This window comes from Cervus elaphus, chromosome 5 (genome assembly GCF_910594005.1).
Source record: "Cervus elaphus chromosome 5, mCerEla1.1, whole genome shotgun sequence".
NCBI lineage: Eukaryota > Metazoa > Chordata > Mammalia > Artiodactyla > Cervidae > Cervus > Cervus elaphus.
Window position 1 is genome coordinate 93,257,831 of NC_057819.1, and position 20,677 is coordinate 93,278,507.

General features: G+C 52.6%; 1 protein-coding gene across 14 annotated transcripts in view; it reads right to left on the reverse strand.

The window, feature by feature from the left end:
* Positions 1-20,677, reverse strand: part of MYO18A (myosin XVIIIA) — a 102,053-nt gene that overhangs the window by 62,259 nt on the left and 19,117 nt on the right. For 2 of the 14 annotated variants that reach the window (XM_043903245.1, XM_043903244.1), the window contains exon 1: positions 572-677. The exons of 11 other annotated variants lie outside the window; for them this stretch is intronic. Coding sequence is in view for 1 of the 3 variants with exons in the window: in XM_043903248.1 (XP_043759183.1) it covers positions 572-577 (6 nt within the window). In the remaining 2 variants the exon portion in view is untranslated. Of the gene's footprint in view, positions 1-571; positions 686-20,677 lie in introns of those variants that run through there. One more of the 14 variants, XM_043903248.1, reaches the window with a different exon arrangement.

Genomic DNA, 20,677 nt, shown 5'->3' on the forward strand with positions numbered 1-20,677 from the left:
CAGAAATGGAGGAGGCGACGCTGAGCCCACCCTCGGGGGCTCTGAGGAGGGAGCCCTGACAAGTCCCCAAACCAGCCCTCTCAAGCCCCTCTCGTTCACCAGGAGGAAAGATGGGTGGGGGGTAGGTGGAGGGCTCTGCTGGCAACGCAAACCAGGGATAGGACTTCCAAAGGCCTGGGAGATGCTGGGGTTCTGGGCTTTGGGAGGAAATAGCATTCCCAGGAATGAAAGCCTGGAGCACTCACGGTTTGTGGGGAAGGCGTGTCCCAGCAGGTGGGGTGACTGATACAGTCCCTGGACCCTGAGGTTTAGAGGATGGTGCCCCCTCCCAAACTCCCGAAGTCATGAGTCAGGCCCAGGAGTCCCTGCCCCTCGCCTTTGAGAGGCAGAGGCTTCGGGGATGAAGGATTCCCTCCCCACCAAGAGGCCAAGAGAGGAGCCTGACCCCTCCCTCCCCACCTACTTTAGCCACATCGAGGGAAACGACAAAAAGGCCCCTCCTTTCCTAAATGAGGAAACAGCGTGAGGAGTCTGGGACGTTTCCGGGGTGGGGGGTCAGAGGGACACTCACCCGCATGGCCTGGCCTGGAGCAGCCCAGAGCAAGGAGTCTCCTCTCCGATGCTGCTCCGTTAGCGGCTCAAAATAGCGCTGGCAGCGGCCCCGCCCCTGTTCCCCTCCCTCTCCCCAGGCCCCTCCCGGCCGGAGCTGCCCAACCCCGGCCAGAGCCAGTCGGGGAGAGGGAGAGATTGAGTGGCCTGGCCGGGAGGACTGCGGGAACCAGGTATGCTGGGAGGCAGAGGGGGGATACGGCGTGCCTGGAGGAAGAGGAGGAGGCTCTCAGGGGAAGGACGTGGGGGGGGGGGGCAGAGGTGTTGGAGGGCTAGGGGCAAGGGACAGGGAGGGGGAGACTTTCCGACTGACACACACCCAGGCTCCCGACAGCTGAGCTGATATGGCCCCTAAAAATAGCAGAGGAATTTGAGACCTGCAGCCCCCCAGCCCCCCAGGCCAGGATCAAGATGAGCACATGCGTGTTCGTGTACATACGTACACACACACACACACACACACCCCAGCAAGCATGAACACTCGATCACAACACAGTGTTCTTGAGAACGCGTAATCACAGGCTCACCCCAGCCATCTAATGACTGCGGCAGAGGCCAAGACAACCACTAACGTCACCTCCGATACAACAGCAGCAGACACACACAGGGCCCGCTGCACGCTGCGCCCAGACAGCAGCCGCACAGCCATCCTGTAAAGTCCAGCAGGAGCAGAGACCCGCACGATCCGTCTGAGGCCCACTGTGGCCGCCTCCCTGTTATAAATACACCGGGGACGTGCATGGAATTGACTGCACGATCTGTGTAGACATCCCTCTCCCCCATACCGCCAGCGACTGAGGAGGGTGGGGCTGGTGGGGCGGGGTGGGTGGGCCTTGGCCCTGCAGGCAGAGGAAACTGTGGGTGTCTGGCTGATGAGCAAGGGCTGCAGTGAGAGGCCAGTGCTCCACATGAAGAGAGTTAGTATTCCAGGGTGCCCAGACCAGGGCTGGGGACACCCAGGAGGCCGAAATGGGGGCTGGGAGCAGGTGGGAAGGAGCCAAGAGACAGCTCTTCTGAAGCTTTCTCAGACGCTGTCAGCTCTGCAGAATAAAGGAAACAGTTGTCGCCTCCCTCTTCCTCTCCAGGAAGAGCAAGGGTGGGGTGAGCGTGGGGGTGCGAAGAAGCCTGAACAGAGCTGTCACCTAACCAGGGCCCAGCAGTGGGTCTGGAGACCCTGGCCTGTCATCCTGGCTGCTCCAGTGAGCCCAGTAGGCCCTGTGAAGAGGCTGCTAAGCACTGCCCAAGAAGACCAAAGCCCAGCTCCACCTCCTACCTGCCACTCACTGTACCAGCCGTCAGGACCGGGCTCCCCAGGTGGTGCTAGTGGTAAAGAACCCGCCTGCCAATGCAGGAGATGTAAGAGATGTGAGTTCGATCCCTGGGTCGGGAAGATCCCCTGGAGGAGGCAGGGCAACCTACTCCAGTATTCTTGGCTGGAGAATTCCACGGACGGAGGAACCTGGCAGACTACAGTCCATTGGGTTGAAAAGAGCCGGACATGACTGAAGCGCTTTAGCACTCAAGCTCTGCTTTCTAGGGAGGGGGCTTCCCAGGTGGCTCAGTGGTAAAGAACCTGCCTGCCGATGCAGGAGATCCAGATTTGATCCCTGGGTCAGGAAGATCCCTTGGAGAAGGAAATGGCAACTTACTCCAGTATTCTTGCCTGGGAAATCCCATGGACAGAGGAGCCTGGCGGGCTACAGTCCATGGGGTCCCAGAGTCGGACACGACTGAGCAACTAAACCACCACTGCTTCCTAGGGAATGGTATGTCCTCCTGGGAAGATGATCTGGCCCCTCAGGGACACATGCCATGTCACAGGTCTCTGCACCTCCAGGGCTTTCTTGACACAATGATGCCAACCTCGGCAGCACGCCGAAAACCCCTGTGGGACTTTAAAGATGCCGACACCTGTATCCCACCACTTCCTCCCAGTTTCTGATTTGATTGGTCTGGGAGGGCAGCCCGGACACTGGGATTTTTAAAAGCTCTCCAGGTGATTCCTATACGCAGCCACAGCTGAGAGTTGCTTGATTGGAGGGTCAACATAAGGCCTAGGGCAGAGGTGCCTGTTTGTTAAATCAATGAGAGAGTAGGTGAATAAAGGACTAAATGATTTAGCTGTGCAACCATAGGCAGGTGACTTAAATTTCCATCATCTGCGAAACGAGGATTAGGCTGAAACCTCAGTTGGTGAAATGGCTTTGGTTTTCAAAATGTGGTCCCCAGCCTGGCAGGATCAACATCACCTAGGAACTTGTTAGAAATGTAAATTTGAGAGTTGCACCCCAGGCCTACTGAATCAGAAACTCTGGATAGGCGACCCAGCATCTATGGTTTTACCAGCCCTCCAAGTGATTCTGAGAATCACTGCTTTAAAGGAATTATTCACAGTGTACTGTGCTTAACTCAGTGAGACCTCCAGAGTCAGACTGTCTGGTTCAATCTTGGCTCCTCCATGCAGTAAACTACACAACTTAACTCTGTGCTTCCATTTCTTCACCTGTAAAATGGGGAGAAAAACAGTGCCTACCACATAGGGTTATTGCAGGGATTAAATGAAGTGGGACTTGCAAAGCCCATATGTTTTCAGTAAGTTTTAACAATTATTATCTATCTGTGATCATTAGGGGGAGAAAAGGGACATCACAAGCAAAATTTCCAGGTAACTGAAGTCTACCCCCTTTAAGGGACAAAATAGTTTCTATTTTAAGTAGTTTTCTCAATTCTGTGACTACTTAAAAATCATAAAAATAAGAGACTTTTTATAGACTCTCAAAATTTCTTTAGTTAAAATACTCTGGAAGGGAAAGTGTTAGTCCCTCAGTTGCGTCCAACTCTTTGTGGCCCTATGGACTGTAGCCCACCAGTCTCCTATGTCCATGGGATTCTCCAGGCAAGAACACTGGAGTGGGCTGTCATTCCCTTTTCCAGGGAATCTTCCCTTCTCCAGAGATGGTACCCGGGTCTCCTGCACTGGAGGAAGATTCTTTACTGTCTGAGGCACAGAAGTCATCGCAAACACCTTAAACTCTGTAAGCTCCTGACTTACAACCTGGCTTCAGCCTCATCGATGCCCCAAACCACTCTCCGAGGGCACCAGGCCCGTCTCGGCACTGCAGCCAGCGTGAAGCCTCGCTCTAGCCCCGTGGCTTCCGACGCCCTTTGTGTCTGTCTGTGTATCTGCTGTTCGTTCGGTTCCTTGTCCCCTACCTCTGCTGTCAACTCCGCCTGTCAGCGTGCCCGTCTCCAGCAGTCTCACCTCCTTCTGACATGCTGTTTCTGCCAAAGGCTGTAAAACCTGATAACCAAGCCTGACAGAAGAGGCCAGAGCAGAACCAGCGGGATGTCGGCGAGCCTGCAGCCTCTGCTGGGAGTGAAGGGCTTGGGCTTTCACACACAGACTGGGTGTTCTCTATTTTGGCGGCGTGAGAACCTTCGGGGCTCCCCTCCCCTTCAGCAGGGTCCTGGAAGCTTCTGGGTGACTGAGGGTCACTTGATCTGCACAGTCTTCTTCTGACTTCCTGGTAACCACAGAGGCCCATCCACTCCGAGGTTCTGCTCATGACTAGGTCCTGTCTATTCTGTCTCTGCGATGCTTGGTGTTAGGGACGGGGACCCTCTCGGAGCAGTTTCACTTCCCTTCGTGAGAAGGACGACCTCTTCATTCTGAGGGGGAGGCTGGGGCCCTGGTAACCTGCTCAGCTTCACACATAACCACGGCTGGTCCCTCTGCGGCTCAACGCTCAGCGCTGTTACGGGGCCTGGTCCTTACACCTGCCCTACGGCTCTGGGGGGCCACGCAATCACTCCCACAGCTAGCCAGACCTCCAAGGACGGCACGCCAGGCTCTCACTCTCTCAGACAAGACCGCAGGCCCTCATCAACCTCAGAGCCTCTACTTCTGAAAGCCTCTCCACCAGCCTCTCCACCTTCCCAACCCTCCCCATTTCTCCAAGTCCATCTCGAGTCCCACCTCCTTCACGAAGCCGTTCCTAAAACCCAAGGCCTGCACGGTGCAGTAGTGCACAAACCGAATCTTAGCTCAGCCTCTTTTTTTTTTTTTGCAGTCTGACCTAAGGGGAAGTTCCTTCTTCAACTTCCCACTTTTTTGCCTTATAGTATACTTATCTTATTGGGTTGCTGTGAGAATTGAAAAAAATAGTACGTGGAAAGCACCTAGGTCTGGCAAATTAGGTCTGGCAAATGGTCGATAGTGATTAAATTATTACTAAAAACTACAGCGTTCACTGTCTATACATAAATATTAATATCACCGCTCATGCATGGTGATTCTTGAATATACTCAGCACGGTGCTTGTCACATACTTGGGAGTCACACATCACGTGGGGTTAGATTCTCTAAAGTCAACATGTAAGACAAAAATAGAATATAGTCAAAATTACTCTTAAAAATCCCTTAACTTGCTCACAAAATACAGTACACATGCTTTTGTATATACCATCCTTATATGTGAAAGCATTATATACACAGTGAAGTAGACAAAATACAATGTTTATAATTTCAGACTACAAGTAATACAGTTTCCTACACAACCACATACAGGTATCCTCTGCTTTTTGAAAGTTTGCTTTATACCACTTAGCTTTACAGAAGACCTACATTAGTCTCCGCTTCCGACAAGCAAAAGAAATCTGAAGAGGATGTTCGCTTTTACAGAAAAAAAATGCTATAAAAGCAAAAGCTGTGTCCAGCGTTCGTTTTGCGGCAAGCGTTTTAGAGGTAGCACACACCCTGGGCAACCCTGCCAAGCTCCTTCCCCAGGAACCACACTCAGCCTCTCAGCATCAAATCACCATAGCTTTGAACTGAATCTGTATCTGTGCTTTATGATTTTGTAATGCATCCATTAGCAAAATGTGCCCTAAGGTAATTGCTTCTTCACTTTACACCACTTCATCTTCCAAAAGGTTTCATAGGAAAGCTCTACTTTTTGCACTGGTGTGTGTGTGTGGTGGGGTGCTGGTGAGCTGTATTTGAATTTATTGAATTTTAATGAGTGAATATATGCCATGACCAAACTGATATTTTGATGGTAATACATTTGTGTCATATGTTTAAGCATTCTTCTCTCCCTGGAGAACAAGAACATTTCCTACTTCCTTTAGAGACCATCCCACCCTCTAGAACTAGGCACATAGTAGGTGTTCAGTAAATACCCACTGGATTTAACCAACTGAACCAACTGATCTGAAAGGTAATTGTGCAACTTGTTGTTTAGTTGCTAAGTCGTTCCTAACTCTTTTGCAACCTTATGGACTATAGCCCGCCAGGATCCTCTGTCCGTGGGATTTCCCAGGCAAGAATACTGGAGTGGGTTGCCTTTTCCTTCTCCAGGGGATATTCCCAGACCGGAGATTGAACCTGCATCTCCTGCATTGGCAGGAGGATTCCTTACTACTGAGCCACCAGGAAAGCCTAAATGTGCCATTAGCTGTGGAAAAAAGAATGAGGACCAAAGGAATTTCTAGACAGAGTAACAAGTTCAACTACCCTGCTCTCCCACATTGGTAGCGTTGGATGAGTGAACGGTCCTTGACTCTGTTTTGGGCACTGGGCCAGACAAAGCGGCGGAGCAGAGCTGGGGCAGGCTAGGCAGGAGGCTCTGAGGAGTAAGTGGTTTACTTGTGAAACTAGTATTGACATGTAATACCTCAAGGTGAACACTGTGGGGAAGCACAATGCCTGTTTTGGGTTTTTTGTTTTTTTGTTTGTTTCATCCTCTAAGCACTAGACTGTGAATTTCTTGAGGCTGGTTTAGAGGGAGATAGTTTGTAAAACATTGAGACTGAGTTTCTAATTAACGTATTAATGAAAGAATACTGCTCTGACCCCATTTGTCTTTGTCATCCCCTTTTAATCAGAACTCAAAAAAAGAAAAAGGCTATAAGCACTGTCTCCATAAATGGATACTAACTGTGTTGTATCCATTGTATTATTACTAATTGCAAGTTATAAAATGTCACTAATAGGACTCTTGGCCTGCCACCTGGCACTAGTGGTAAAGAACACACCTGCCAATGCAAGAGATGTAAGAGAGGTGGGTTTGATCCCTGGGTCAGGAAGATCCCCTGAAGGAGGGTATGGCAACCCACTCCAGTATTCTTGCATGTAGCCCACTGTGGGCTACAGTCCATAGGGTCTCAAAGAGTCGGACACGACTGAAGTGACCTAGCATGCAATGTGAAAGTGAAAGTCTCTATACATGGACTGTATAGTCCATGGAATTCTCTAGGCCAGAATACTGGAGTGGGTAGCCTTTCCCTTCTCCAGGGGATCTTCCCGACCCAGGGATCGAACCAAGGTTGACCATGTTGCAGGTGGATTCTTGATCCACTGAGCCACCAGGGAAGCCCAAGAATACTGGAGTGGGTAGCCTATCCCTTCTCAGGGGATCTTTCTACCAAGGAATTGAGCCAGGGTCTCCTGTATTGCAGGCAGATTCTTTACCAACTGAGTTATGAGGGAAGCATGCAATAGAACTCTTTATTTAGGGAAGTTGGGGCAAGTCCCGTTTCCAGCACTCAGCTCTGTTGGCTGGGGAGGGCCTGGAACATTTCTGCTCCCTGGGGTAGGAGACGCCTCACCAACAGACAAATGCATTCTCCAGGGTGATCAGTTCAAAGGTTTCTCAGTACTTGTGACTTTCCTCTGTTGGGAAGGATTATCCTTTATTACCTGTGTGTGTGTGTATAACAAACATCTTCTTGCCTATTAAAAAACAGTGTAAGGGTGTTAGTAGTGACTGGTACCCTTTGAGATACTAAGGGTTTTTTGTTGTATTTTTTTAATTTTGTTGGACATCGATAACCAGTGGAGCGCAACAGACCTCCTTGAAGAAGCCTAGGGATGGCAGCCGGACGGGAGGAGGGCTAGAGGAAACCTGCTGAGACCCAGGGTGCACACCCAGGGCTGGGCAGATAATCCTGCCTAGGAGGTGGCTAGGGGCCCAGTCAGCCTTGGCCCCGCCCCCAACTCCTGAGGCCTACGCTTCCTGGCCCCGCCCGCTCGCCGCCAGCGCAAGGGCAGGATGGGGGGGCGGGGCCAGGTCGGCACATGCGCCTGGAATCCCGCGGTGCATCCGCCCTGTGTTGCTGCTAGAGCCCGGCAGAGGGCGGCCGCCTCCTTCTCAAGAGTCCGCCAGGGCCCAGGCAGTGGGATATCACCTCCTGGGGTCGCCCTCCCGGCCCCGCCCCCAAGAGGCGCCCCCTGGAGAGGAGGCTGAAATGTCAAGATGGCCTCTCCCTTCACCCCATGGGTACTTCGAGAAGAGGCTAGGACGAGCTCCGCGCAGACTTTGCGCTCGTCACTGCTCCATCCCTAGCCCAAAACAGTCCTCATGGATAGTAGGCATTCAAACGCTTACTGATGGAATAAAACGGATGAATGGGTGACTTCATGAATAAACAGAAGACTCCAAGGACGCCTTGAGCCTGTGTGGTGGGGACAGTTCTGGGACAAGCAATCCAGAAGGGTCAGTGGGCTTGCCCCAGAGGTGGTCACTGAGGCTTGTGAAGTCGCTCAGTTGTGTCCCAACTCTTTGCGGCCCCATGGACTGTAGCCCCCCAGGCTCCTCTGTCCATGGATTTTTTCCAGGCAAGAATACTGGAGTGGGTTGCCATTTCCTTCTCCAGGGGATCTTCCCGACCCAGGGATCGAACTTGGGTCTACCACAACTGCAGGCAGACTCTTTACCGGCTGAGCCACCAGGGAATCCCACTAAGGCTTAGGGCTCCCCAAGTCCCGGCCTCTGCATACCCAAAGGTTTGCTCAGAGCCTGTGGACCCCGTACCATCTCACGGGCACAGAGCCCAGGCAGGGAAGTCTGGGCTTGTCCTCTCTGACAAGACCAGGAGTCCATTTCCTCGAAGTCAGGTCCTGGCTGCCGGCAGGGACCACCTGACTGGTGGCTCCATTCGGCCTGCTGCTCCCTGAGGACTCTCAGCTGCTGGGGATTTCCTCATGGCCCCTGGGGATTTCCAAACTGGCTCTGTTTGCCAAGCTCCCACAAGGTCCAAAGCCAAGGGCCAGCCTTGAGGATGATTTCCCAACATCCTCCACACTCCTGCCCCAAATTCCACCAAGACTTGGGGCACTAGTAAATGCATAACACAATATTCCCATCCCCGCCCCCTCTGAGAGACAGGAGCTGATAAGCATAATGAAGAACTGTTCTCTTTTTCACATAATCAACAACTCTTCTCTATGTGCACAGGAATAAAAAAAGGAAACCCAGTTTAAGGGTCAGACACACCAGTTTAAATAAAATATCAGTGAGGTCTCCTGGGGTGTGAGCTGGAAGCCTGCGCTATTTATTCTCAAAGTCAGAGCCGTTCTTTCAGCTAAACCTCAGTGTCTTCCAAACACTGGACATTCAATAAATGTTTGAGGATCTATGTGTTCACCTTTGGGGACCTCTATTGGGCCTGTTGCTAGAACCCTTTGAAGTCAAAATAAAGCACAGATCCAAACTCCATAGAAGCAGGAAGGAAGATGCAAAAGCTTCTACTTTTCCTACCAACCTACCACCTCCACGTTAAGAGCCCTGGCCAAATCCACTGGGGCGTGTGAGTGCCTGTGTGTTACCAGGCTGGGCAGAAAACATGCTTGGTGAGCTGGGGAAGCGCTACCACAGTTGTGGTGGCACACGGCCAGGACCTGTTGGCCCTGGGGCATCAGGATTCCTGAGCTGGTGAAGTGTAGAAATTGCCCAAGAGGACAAGCCCTCCTTCCTGGGAGGAAGGGAAAACAACCCCCGCCCAGACTCACCACAGGGGCTGCAAGAGGAGACAAGCTTCCAGACCACTCTACCATCTCTTCCTGAATGAGCTATCTAGAGATGCCCTATTCAACATGGCAGCCATTAGTTAAGTGTGGCTATTTAAACTGAAACAAAGGAATGCTTCTGATTAAATTAAAAATCAAATAAAGTTTAAAATTCAGTTCTTAGTCACACTGGCCACATTTCAAGTAGGCAATAACCACGTGTGGCTAATGGCTACCAAGCTGGAAAGCAAAGACGATAGAACAGTTATCACTCTGCAGAACTTTCTACTGGGGAGGTCTGGTCCAGAGGATCCCTGTTCAGCTTGTCCTTGACAAAGTCTTTGTCGTCCCTGACAAAGACTCCTTCAGGCATTGTCCCTGACCCCCTGCTGTTCTCTCCCACCCCTGACCCAGAGTCAGCTTAGACTCCTGTCCCCATGTGCTTTGCCTTGACCTCCAGGCTTCAGAGAGAAGTGGAGGAAGGGATGGTAGCCACAATTGAACCCCCAGCCTGGAAGCAGAAGCCAGATGCCAAGGGGCTGAAAAGGAAAGGCTGAATGGAAGCCAGCCCCCACCCCAAGGCATCCCAGGCCTGGGAGAAAGCCCCTCAGTGCCACACAATCGTTCCTTGTTTCTGCAGAGTCTCTGGACCATGCACGGGTAAGACATCTGGAATGTAGTGGCCTGAGGGCTTCCCCACATCACCGGCTGCTGGACTCGTCTGATGTTAGTGCTCCCAGAAGGAGAATTGCCAGCAGAACCCTGAACTCTTGAAGGCAAATAAGGCAATGAAGTCTTGTACTGAGCAGAAAGCCAGGAGGTCTGCCCTGGAGTAGTGGGGACCATGGCTGGACACCTCCCTGCAATGCCATCTGGATAAAGCTAATGAGGAGGGGCGGGAGGAGGACAGAGTGGAGAGAGGACTCTGGGGCACGCTCATCATGCTAGAGAGGCTCCAACAAGCTCCCTCGGGAGGAACAAGGCAACAAGGCATGGATCTACTGCTACCACATTCTATCACAGGCACTTCACTTGAAAAGTTTTGCAACAGTAGCTAGAAAATTCAAGGTGTGAGTGTGTGGGCAGACTCCTATGTGTGTAGGAAGGAGCAGAGAGCAGACCCAGGAACTGGTGGGTCAGGGCTGCCTCTCTGTTCTGTGCCACAATACTCTTTTTTTTTTTTTTTTAAATATGTATTTATTTGGCTGTGCCTGGTCTTAGTTGGAGCACATGATATCGTCATTGCCACACTGTGGCATGCAGGATCGTTAGTTGTGGCATGTGGGATCTCGTTCCCTGACGAGGGATCGAACCCGGGCCCCCTTGTCCAGTGGTGAAGGACGCACATAGCCTTCGCCACCGGACCACCTGAGAAGTCCCATATGCCTCAATTCCTGTTAGCCCTAATCCACATGGGCTGTCAGAGGCAAGGCAGGTGTAAAGAAATACATTGAGTTGTAAAGAGACCACAAAAAAGTAGAGTTTATTTGTTCAACTGAAAAACAAATAGGTAGAAAGAAGCCTGGCCTTGGAAAGGTACTGGTATCAGCCAAGAATTTGACTGGAAGAAGTCACAGGAAAAGGATCAGAGCTTCAAAAGCTGGCAGCAAACTACAGACGACAGTGGATGCTCAGGGCAAAGCAATCCCACTCTGAGGCTACTCTGTGGCCCCGAGTAAGCGTGGGGTCCCGCCTGGACCTTATTTCCCTATCTCCGCCTGGAAGAGCTGACTCATTGGAAGAGACCCTGATGTTGGGAAAGACTGACAGCAGGAGGAGAAAGGGAAGACAGAGGGTGAGATGGTTGGATGGCATCACCCACTTGATGGACATGAGTTTGAGCAAGCTCTGGGAGATTGTAAAGGACAGGGAAGCCCGGCATGCTGCAGTTCACGGGGTTGCAAAGAGTTGGACACGACTGAGCAACTGAACACCAACCACCTGGAAGCCCTCAGGGGCAAAAGCATCATCCTGAGAAGCGCAAACCCCTCCCCCGACCTGCCATGAGCCGAGCTGAGCTGTTAACAGACTGTGGCATCCCTGTGGGCAGATGGCCCATCGAGCTCCCAGGTATCAAGAGCTTCTCAGCCGTCAGAGACAGAGGATAATGACGTGACACTGTTCTGAGCGACTTGTATTAATTCATTCATCCTCAAAACAGCCTTATGAGGAGAGTACTATTATTCTTATTTCACAGATGAGGAAATGAGGCACAGAGAAATTAATTTGCCCAGGGTTTCCCAGTGAGGCTTCCCTGATGGCTCAACAGTAAACAATCCACCTGCAATGCAGGAGATGCAGGTTCAGTCCCTGGGTTGGGAAGATTCCCTAGAGGAGGAAATGGCAACCCACTCCAGTACTCTTGCTTGGGAAATCCCATGGACAGAGAAGCCTGGTGGGCTACAGTCCATGAGGTCACGAAGAGTCAGACAGGACTGAGCACGTACACCTAGTAAGCAGCAGGGCCAGGATTCAAACCCAGGCAGTCGGCTCCAGAGTCCGTACTGTGCCCGGTACCAATGTGTTAACAATACACACAATCACATACAACTCTCTATGTGTGGGCCCTTCTGCCCACGCCGCCCTCCCCCAAATGAGCTGAAAGCAGTTCTTACAGCCAAAACCAGCCCTCCCAACCAACTTCAGATCTGCCAAGCATCTGTTCCTACAGAACCGTAAGAGCTGCAGTTTGGAGATTTTGAAGAGAACGGGTGGGGAGGGAGGATAGGAGACTCTTTACAGCAGGGGCTCCTCCTTTCAGAGGCATAGAAAGAGACCTCAAAACCAGTAGTCTAAGGAAGACACAGGGGTTGGGTGGGGAACCTAGGGCCCTGATTAAAAAACAGGAAAACTGTGCCGCCTTCTGCCCCAGAAACCAAGTCCTCTGGTTTGAGGCCAGCCTGCCTCTGCACAGAGAAGGTGACGGCTGGTTAGAAGGACTCATGGCAAAAATGCTTTGGAAGGGTCTGGGTAAAAAGGACAACCCAGACTAAATTCTGCTGTGAGTGTGTGTATGTGTGTGTGTGTGTGTGTGTGTGTGTGTGTGTGTGTGTGTATGTGTGTGTGTGTGTGTGTGTGTGTGTGTGTGTGTGTGTGTGTGTGTGTGTGTGTGTGTGTGTGTGTGTATGTGTGTGTGTGTGTATGTGTACAAGCCATTTCCAAGCTGGGTATCCCGTCACAAAACCTGATTCTTCTCCCCAAGTCAGGGCCAAGTAATGATGGGTGCGGGGAAGGGAACCGCCCTGCCCAGGCACACAGATGCCTGCCTGAGAGGCATGCGGGCAGGCATCCGTGGACCTGGGCAGCGTGGTTTACCTCCCACAATGCAGGCTGAGGGCATTTTCCCAAGCGAGGTGTTCAGGCTAGTACCCCTCACCTTCTCCAAACCTAGCCTCATTCCTGCCTGCCACCCCCAACCTCACCTAGATAAGAACCTCCTGTCACTGTCCAGAAATCCTGAAGCCAGAATCAGGCTCACCGGGGACTGCCAGAGAAAGTGGGGGCTCCGCCAGGCAAGGCCAAGCACAAAGGGGAATAAGGATGTTTGCTGGCCACTGGATTCCAGGAAGACAGCCCACAGCCGCCCCCGCCCCCCAGGCTCTTCAGGCCGGGCGCCCAGTTTGCCTCTCGCCTCTATTGATCTTGACGCACCGCCAAGTGAGTGGGGCCTTGACCTCACCCTGTGCCCATGTCCTTTAGGTAACCTAGGCCGCCTGCAGAGGAGGAGGCAAGGCTGCGGCAGGCCCAGTGCAGGCTGGGTCCCCTGTGCCCGCAGTGCCAGGCACACAGGCTCCAGGGGAGAGAGAAGATGCCAGCCCACCCGGAGAGGAAATCTCTCACTGCCCCAAAGCCGGTGCCTCTGCAGGCAGCTCCACAACCAAACCAGCACACAGAGGAGGGAGCTGGGGGTGGGGTGGGGAGGACACGGCCACCGGCAGGAGGAACTAACGAGGGCATTGTATCAGACCCCTCCCATTGCTTTGTCCCTGGAAGCCTCCTCGGGACTCTCCGGACACTTTCCCTTGATGGGATGGGGCTGGGCGTGAAAGCGGGTGTCACAGACAGCCATGACCGTCTTGTGCCGCCTGACGAGTGCTGTCACTGCTTGGCCTCCGGCCCGCGCCACTCCGGGCTGAGATCTATCTTTTCGCAGATGTCTTCTGTTCTAGAGAAAGCACTGGCTTCCTGATCCCAGGGATGATGTCATCAGCCTTTCTTCTCCCCAGAACCAAGCGCCCCCCAGGGTAACGGGGCTCAGGTGCTCCTCAAGGTTTCCCGATGTCCCACCCTGACTGTCCCAGGACTCCGGGCGCTGGTACCCGGTCTTCCCTATAGCCCAGAGCCAGGCCCATCCCCGGTCCACCTTGCCTCCAGCCCTCCTCTGCCCAGAGCCAGGGGCAGCCTCATAGTCCTGCTGACAGAGAAGGGAGCCCAGGAAGTGCCTGGGAGAGACCCCTGCTCCCTGTGGGTACCCGCTTGCCCTAGGGCCTGTCAGTGAGAGAAGCTGGTGGGGAAGGAAGGAAGTGAGTCAGCTCCTTGAAGAAATGGGAGTGGGAGGGAGGAGCCAGCAAAACTGAGATCAGAGGGCAGAGGGGCTGGAAAGGTCACTAAGAAAGGGAACCAGGCCCTGGATGTAGCTATGGGGCCCCTGCGAGGTGGAGGAGAGATACAGGTGACAAACTCAGCAATGCTACCTCATGCAAAGGCTGGTGGTCCCTAGAGGCCAGAGAACCTGGGTCTGAGCAGATGCAGCCCCACCTGAGGATGGAATTCGAGGCGGCACCTCTTCCTGATGCATGCGCCGACTGGAGGAAGTGAGGGCTTGGAGGATAAGACCAGCCATGTTCTTGCCTTGCTGAGGTGAGGTCTCTGGTCCCCAAGGCCTCCCACCGCTTCTCCAGGAGCCCGGCTGTCCCCTCGCTGGGCCCCCCTTGCATCTCCCAGAGAGGATGGGAACCAAGTCCGGGCCCCAAGCGCAGAGCAGTTGGGGCTGTCCCACCTCTGCCTGCACTCCCCCCCCAACCAGTCTCTCCGGTAGCCCCTGCCCACGGGGGAGCTGTCCCCAGGCTCCAGCTGGAATCTGTCGCCCTGACTGGGAAAAATCCTTGCTGTGAACATTCCCAGCCTGCCAACATTCCAGCACTCAGGCAGCCCAGGGAAAGCAGAAGGGAAGAGGGCGCCCTGTGCCCTGGCCAGGCCACACTCCACCCCCTCAGAGACCTGCAGCCACTAAGACAGGCACATTCCTCCCAGGTCCCCTGGGCCGGACACCGTGTGACCCCATGTGACCCCAAATCTGCTTCTCACCCACGCTCAGTGCCTCCTTGGGCAGGCTGTCCCAGCGACCCTCCTTCCAGAGCCCCCTCCCAGGCCCCTGCTCCTGGCTGTCTAGTCCCATCTCGCCTCCACTCCTGCGAGGGATGCTGAGCATCCAAGCACAGAGCAGACGAGTCGCCGGGGACGGGCAGCAGGGAGGGTTCTAGAAGACCCAAACTGCGCTGAACAAGGAAACCAGTTTCTCAAGACTCAAGAACCATCTTCTTTCCTTCAACGAAATATCCACCCCTCTCAAGCGCTCCAGCATGGCAGAAATGAGAACAAATTCATTACAAGCCTGATGAAGGCTGTGAAGGAGAAGGAGGGCAGTGTAGACCTGATGTGGTCTGAGAGGACCAGGGAAGGTTTCCCTCGGGAAATGATATTCAAACCAGGGCCCGTGTGTATGTATGAATATACGGGGGTGGACGGGAAAAAGCACTATAGACAAAAGAAACAGCAGGGACTCGACAGTAGAAGCCAGTGAGAACGCTGAGTTGCACACCCGCCACCTGCCAGGCACTGTGCCGGGCCGCGGTCCTCCTCACCTTTGTCCCACAGGGCATGCTAGAAAACAACATGCTCACTCCTGTATAAAATAAGAGGACCTGCTCCTGGTCAGAGGCGACATTCTAGGATCTTGCTACCCTAAGGGCTATAGAGGTCAGTACCAGCATGTCAGCGAGAGCCAAAAAGGTGAGGGGGCAATGTGCCTGACCTCCGGGATCTAGCAGCAGCAGACGTATAAGGGGCAAATGAACACTCCTCCCCACTCCAGGGGACCGAACCCAAAGGCTGCCAAGACACTTCTCTTCCCATGGCTTCTCTCAGGCTTTCCAGTACCCATCCCAGCTCCCACAAGGTTAAATCCCAGGACTTCCCCGGTGGTCCAGTGGTTAAGACTTCACCTTCCAATGCAGGGGGCATGGGTTCGATCCCTGGTCAGGAAGCTAAGATCCCACACCAGTCAGTACCCAAAAACCAAAACATAAGACAGAAGCAATATTGTAGCAAACTCAATAAAGACTTTTAAAATGGTCCACATCAGAAAAAAAAAAAAAGATTGAATCCTGCCTGCTGCCCCTTGGGCTCGCTTCCTCAGGTGGATCCTCCAGAGAGTCTGAGAGCAACAGTCACACCCTTCTGTAGCATCCACACAGCATGAGTGGCCAGTCACCCCGCTGGCTCCCCCTCTCCTTCTGGAGAAGAGGCTTCTAGGGACCCGGGAGCAGGAACCAGAAGGCCCAGGCCTGGGCTGGGCAGTGGATGTATAAGGATACCCAGAGACTGCCTTCCTCTACCTTATGTAGATGTATGGATATATGGATACACAGGGCTTCCCTCGTGGCTCAGACAGTAAAGAATCTGCCTGCAATGCAGGAGACCCGGGGTTTCATCCTGGGAAGATCCCCTGGAGAAGGGAATGGCTACCCACTCCAGTATTCTTGCCTGGAGAATTCCATGGACAGAGGAGCCTGGCAGGCTACATACAGTTCATAGGGTCGCAGAGAGTCAGACATGACTGAGCAACTAACACACACATACACCTGTGGATACACAGCTCTCCTATGTGGAGTGAAGGGCCAGGAGGTGTACCCAGAGTTCAAATCCTGACCAGGCACTTAGTAGCCATGAATCCATAGGCAACTTACCTAACCTGAACCTCTCTGTAATCCAATTTCCTCATCTGCAAAACAGAGATCATTATACTACCTACTTCAAAGGGTTGCTGGGAAAATGTACTGAGTTCATATGTGGAAGACATCTAGAACAGCCTCTAATAGAAGCGGAGTGAACGCTAACCATGATCTTCAACCTCGCTACTCTTTTTCCTGCCCTTCCCTCAAAGCATTTCTATTCACACTGAATCTTTACCAAATCAATTAAATACCACCTAGGGAGCCTGTCGGAGAAGGCAATGGAACCCCACTCCAGTACTCTTGCCTGGAAAATCCCATGGACGGAGGAGCCTGGTAGGCTGCAGTCCATGGGGTCACTAAGAGTCGGACATGACTGAGCGACTTCACTTTCATTTTTCACTTTCATGCACTGGAGAAGGAAATGGCAACCCACTCCAGTATTCTTGCCTGGAGAATCGCAGGGATGGGGGAGCCTGGTGGGCTGCCGTCTATGGGGTCGCATGGAGTCGGACAGGACTGAAGTGACTTAGCAGCAGCAGCAGCAGCAGGGAGCCTGTGAGAGCCACACACTGTACTGGGTGCCACACAGAAGGCCAGGTGAACCCCCAACATTCTTTCCTGCCGCAGAGTTTGTGCAGAGTGGCCGGGTGAGCCAGGCCGGGGCAGAATGCCATGCCCTGATTCTGAGGAACATATGGTGGGAGGTGAAGGGAGCCAGAGCAGTGACCCAGGTCTAAGGAAATAGTTTCCCAACCCAACTAGAGCCAATGACTGAAAAAATAAGCTTTGCTAACACTGTCCCCTGTATTTAACAGAACAGAAGCTGCTGCCAAATACCACATGGGACTCGAGGGTTGGCTGGGGGCCCCCCAAACAGCACAGCAAGGGGTGGGGGACCATGATGACTCCACTCCTTGGCAGTGCCTGTCTGGCACGGTAGGTGCCCAGGGTGCTGCGGAGGCCTGGGGCACATTCGTACCCGCTGCCCAGACGGACAGAGGAGGCGCCAGGCAACCTGCCCAGGCAGCAGGGGAGCCCCCACCCCAACGGGTCACCAATCCCCACCCCCACAACGCTGCTCCCCACCCCAGGCTCCAGTGAGGAGAATCCAGCAGCTCGGGGTAGGGGGGCAGCGGGAGCCCTGCTGGCAGGCAGAACGCGTGCTTGTGGTTTCTGGGAAAGGCTGTAGAGATTTGCAGCATTTTTAAAATACTTGTGTTCCCACCCGCCACACACACACACCCCCCCGCTTCACCCCACTCCTCACCCACCTCCCCCCGTCTGGGTGTTTGCATATCTGGTATTTTCCAGAACCATTTCAATATAAATAAAAGAGATCAGAAGGGAGAGGAGGCCAAGGTGGTCTGGGGGATCAGGGTGGGCCAGAGGGGCACTGGCCAGGGCTGGAAGGGGCTGGAGCAGCCCACCTCCATCAAGGCCCTGCCCCTGCATCAGGGCTCCAAGCTGTGCCTGCGAAAACAACCAGTGACCATGACATGTCCCCACACCCAGGCCAATGCGGCCTGGGCCCTGTGCCCACCACCCACGGGCTGGGTGGCCAGGGCACTCTGGGGCTGTCGTTCATCTAGCATCTCCCTGGGGAAAAGGCAGACCGGACCTCTGAAGACAGGAGGGAGACCTAGCAGAATGGAAGTGACCTAGTCCACCACACTATTCTGCTGGTCCCAGGCACCCAACTAATCCAGGACAGACAACTCCCCAAAATGCTCCCAAAGACCTTTTGTTCACCAGGTCATGCATCCTTGAACCTACCCACCTGCCTTTCACATAACCAAAAGGACATAGTTTCGGTTCCACCCTGAGCCCCCAAACCAGGCTCTCCCATGGTGAGACTCTGATTCCAGGAACTTTGGCATAAAATGAAGTGAAAATGTCCTGGAGTAGCAGTAGGAACAGGCCATTCTAGAACATTGAACTCAGGCAGTACCCCACCACCCCACCACCAGCAGAAGCCCCTGGGAAAGACTGTTGCCCGGAAGCCGGCCTGGCAGACCAGGAAGCAGCAGTTTCAAGTCTCCCCTTGGAATCTTTTGGGCCCCACTGCTGATAGCACCCAGGGGTCCTTGGGACTAGGATGAGGAGACTTACGCTGTTTCTTCCCAGGGCCTCCATTATAGCCTTCTCCCAAATGCAGACAACCCTGCCTGGCCAGTCCCCTGCAAGGCCACTGAGGACCACGCCTGCAGGTCTGAGAAGCCTGGCTCTAAAATGCTGGAAAAAGCAAGAGAGCACCCAGTGTCCCATCTCTCCCACCAGTGGGCTGTCTTTAAGAATAGAGCTTCAAAGAAAGAGTTTGGACAAAAGTGTTAGGAGTCCTATTGGAAAGAAAACCTTATCAGGAGCAAGAATGGGAGAGCACTAGAATGGATTAACACAAGTAGCATGTGTGTGTGGGCTCAGTCATGTCTGACTCTTTGAGACCCCATGGACTGTAGCCTGCCAGGCTCCTCTGTCCATGGAGATTCTCCAGGCAAGAATACTGGAGTGGGTTGCCATGCCCTCCTCCAGTTGGCACTTTCCCAACCCAGGGATCGAACCCAGGTCTCTCACACTGCAGGCAGATTCTTTACCATCTGAGCCACCAGGGAAGCCCATGAATACTGGAGTGGGTAGCCTATCCCTTCTCCAGGGGAACTTCCCAACCTAGGAATTGAACTGGGGTCTCCTGCATTGCAGGCAGATTCTTTAGCAGCTGAGCTACTAGGGAAGTCCCTCATTAACACAGAGGCTGTAAAATTGCCTTCCATGGATGGTATTAGAGACTAGGCAGAGGGAAGGGAACTAATCTCCTTGAACGTTTACTACTGCTAAAGTCAGCACAAGCTGGAATCAAGACTGCTGGGAGAAATATCAATAACCTCAGATATGCAGATGACACCACCCTTATGGCAGAAAGTGAAGAAGAGCTAAAGAGCCTCTTGATGAAAGTGAAAGAGGAAAAAAAAAAAAAAGAAAGTGAAAGAGGAAAGTGAAAAGCTGGCTTAAAGCTCAACATTCAGAAAACTAAGATCATGGCATCCAGTCCCATCACTTCATGGCAGATAGATGGGGAACCAGTGGCTGACTTTATTTTTTTGGGCTCCAGAATCACTGCAGATGGTGATGGCAGCCATGAAATTAAAAGACGCTTACTCCTTGGAAGCAAAGTTATGACCAACCTAGACAGCATGTTAAAAAGCAGAGACATTAGTTTGTCAACACAGGTCCATCTAGTCAAGGCTATGGTTTTTCCAGTAGTCATGTATGGATGTGAGAGTTGGACTATAAAGAAAGATGAGAGCCGAAGAATTGATGCTTTTGAACTGTGGTGTTGGGAGAAGACTCTTAAGAGTCCCTTGGACTGCAAGGAGATCCAACCAGTCCATCCTAAAGGAGATCGGTCCTGGGAGTTCATTGGAAGGACTGATGTTGAAGCTGAAACTCCAATACTTTGGCCACCTGATGAGAAGAGCTGACTCATTTGAGAAGACCCTGATGCTGGAAAAGATTGAGGGCAGGAGGAGAAGCGGACGACAGAGGATGAGATGGTTGGATGGCATCATCAACTCAATGGACATGGGTTTGGGTAGATTCCAGGAGCTGGTGATGGACAGAGAGGCCTGGCGTGCTGCGGTTCATGGGGTCGCAGAGTCGGACACAACTGAGCGACTGAACTGAACTGAACTGAAAGTCTAATAAGTGACATCATCTAATACACAAACATGTTTGTCTTAAATAAAGGCCCACAGAGCATGGTTTGCAGAATAAAAAACAAGTCTCCCTTTAGCTCCAGTCTTATTTTCCTTCTCAGAGAAAACTGTAGTTAGTTGGGCATGCATACTTCTCTGAGTTAGTCTTCTCAAATTCTGGGAGGAAAGAATAGAGCCTGTTTAGAGTGGTCACGGCTCACTTTGCCTGGGAGGCCTCTCCTAATTGCCATCCCTTCGCCTGTGGCAGAACCGGCTGTTTCCTCCTCCTCATCCCACTGCAGAGCTGTTCAGACCTGTGATAGCAGTTATGGTACTTGGTTGCATTTCTTTACTTAGGTCTATGCTTCCTCAAGGAAAGATTGCATTTTATTTATTTAATCTTCCTATGCCTGGTACAGTGCTAGTCCCTAAGCAGATTCATTAAATGATTAAGGGAGGGACTTCCCTGGCAGTCAGGTGGTTAAGATTCCACCTTCCAATTCAGGGGGCCTAGGTTCCATCCTTGGTCAGGGAACCAGATCCCACATGGCACAATTGATCAGTGGTCTAGATCCTGCATGCTGCAACTAAGACCCAGCAGAGCCAAGCAAATTTTTTTAAAAAGCTTAAAGGAG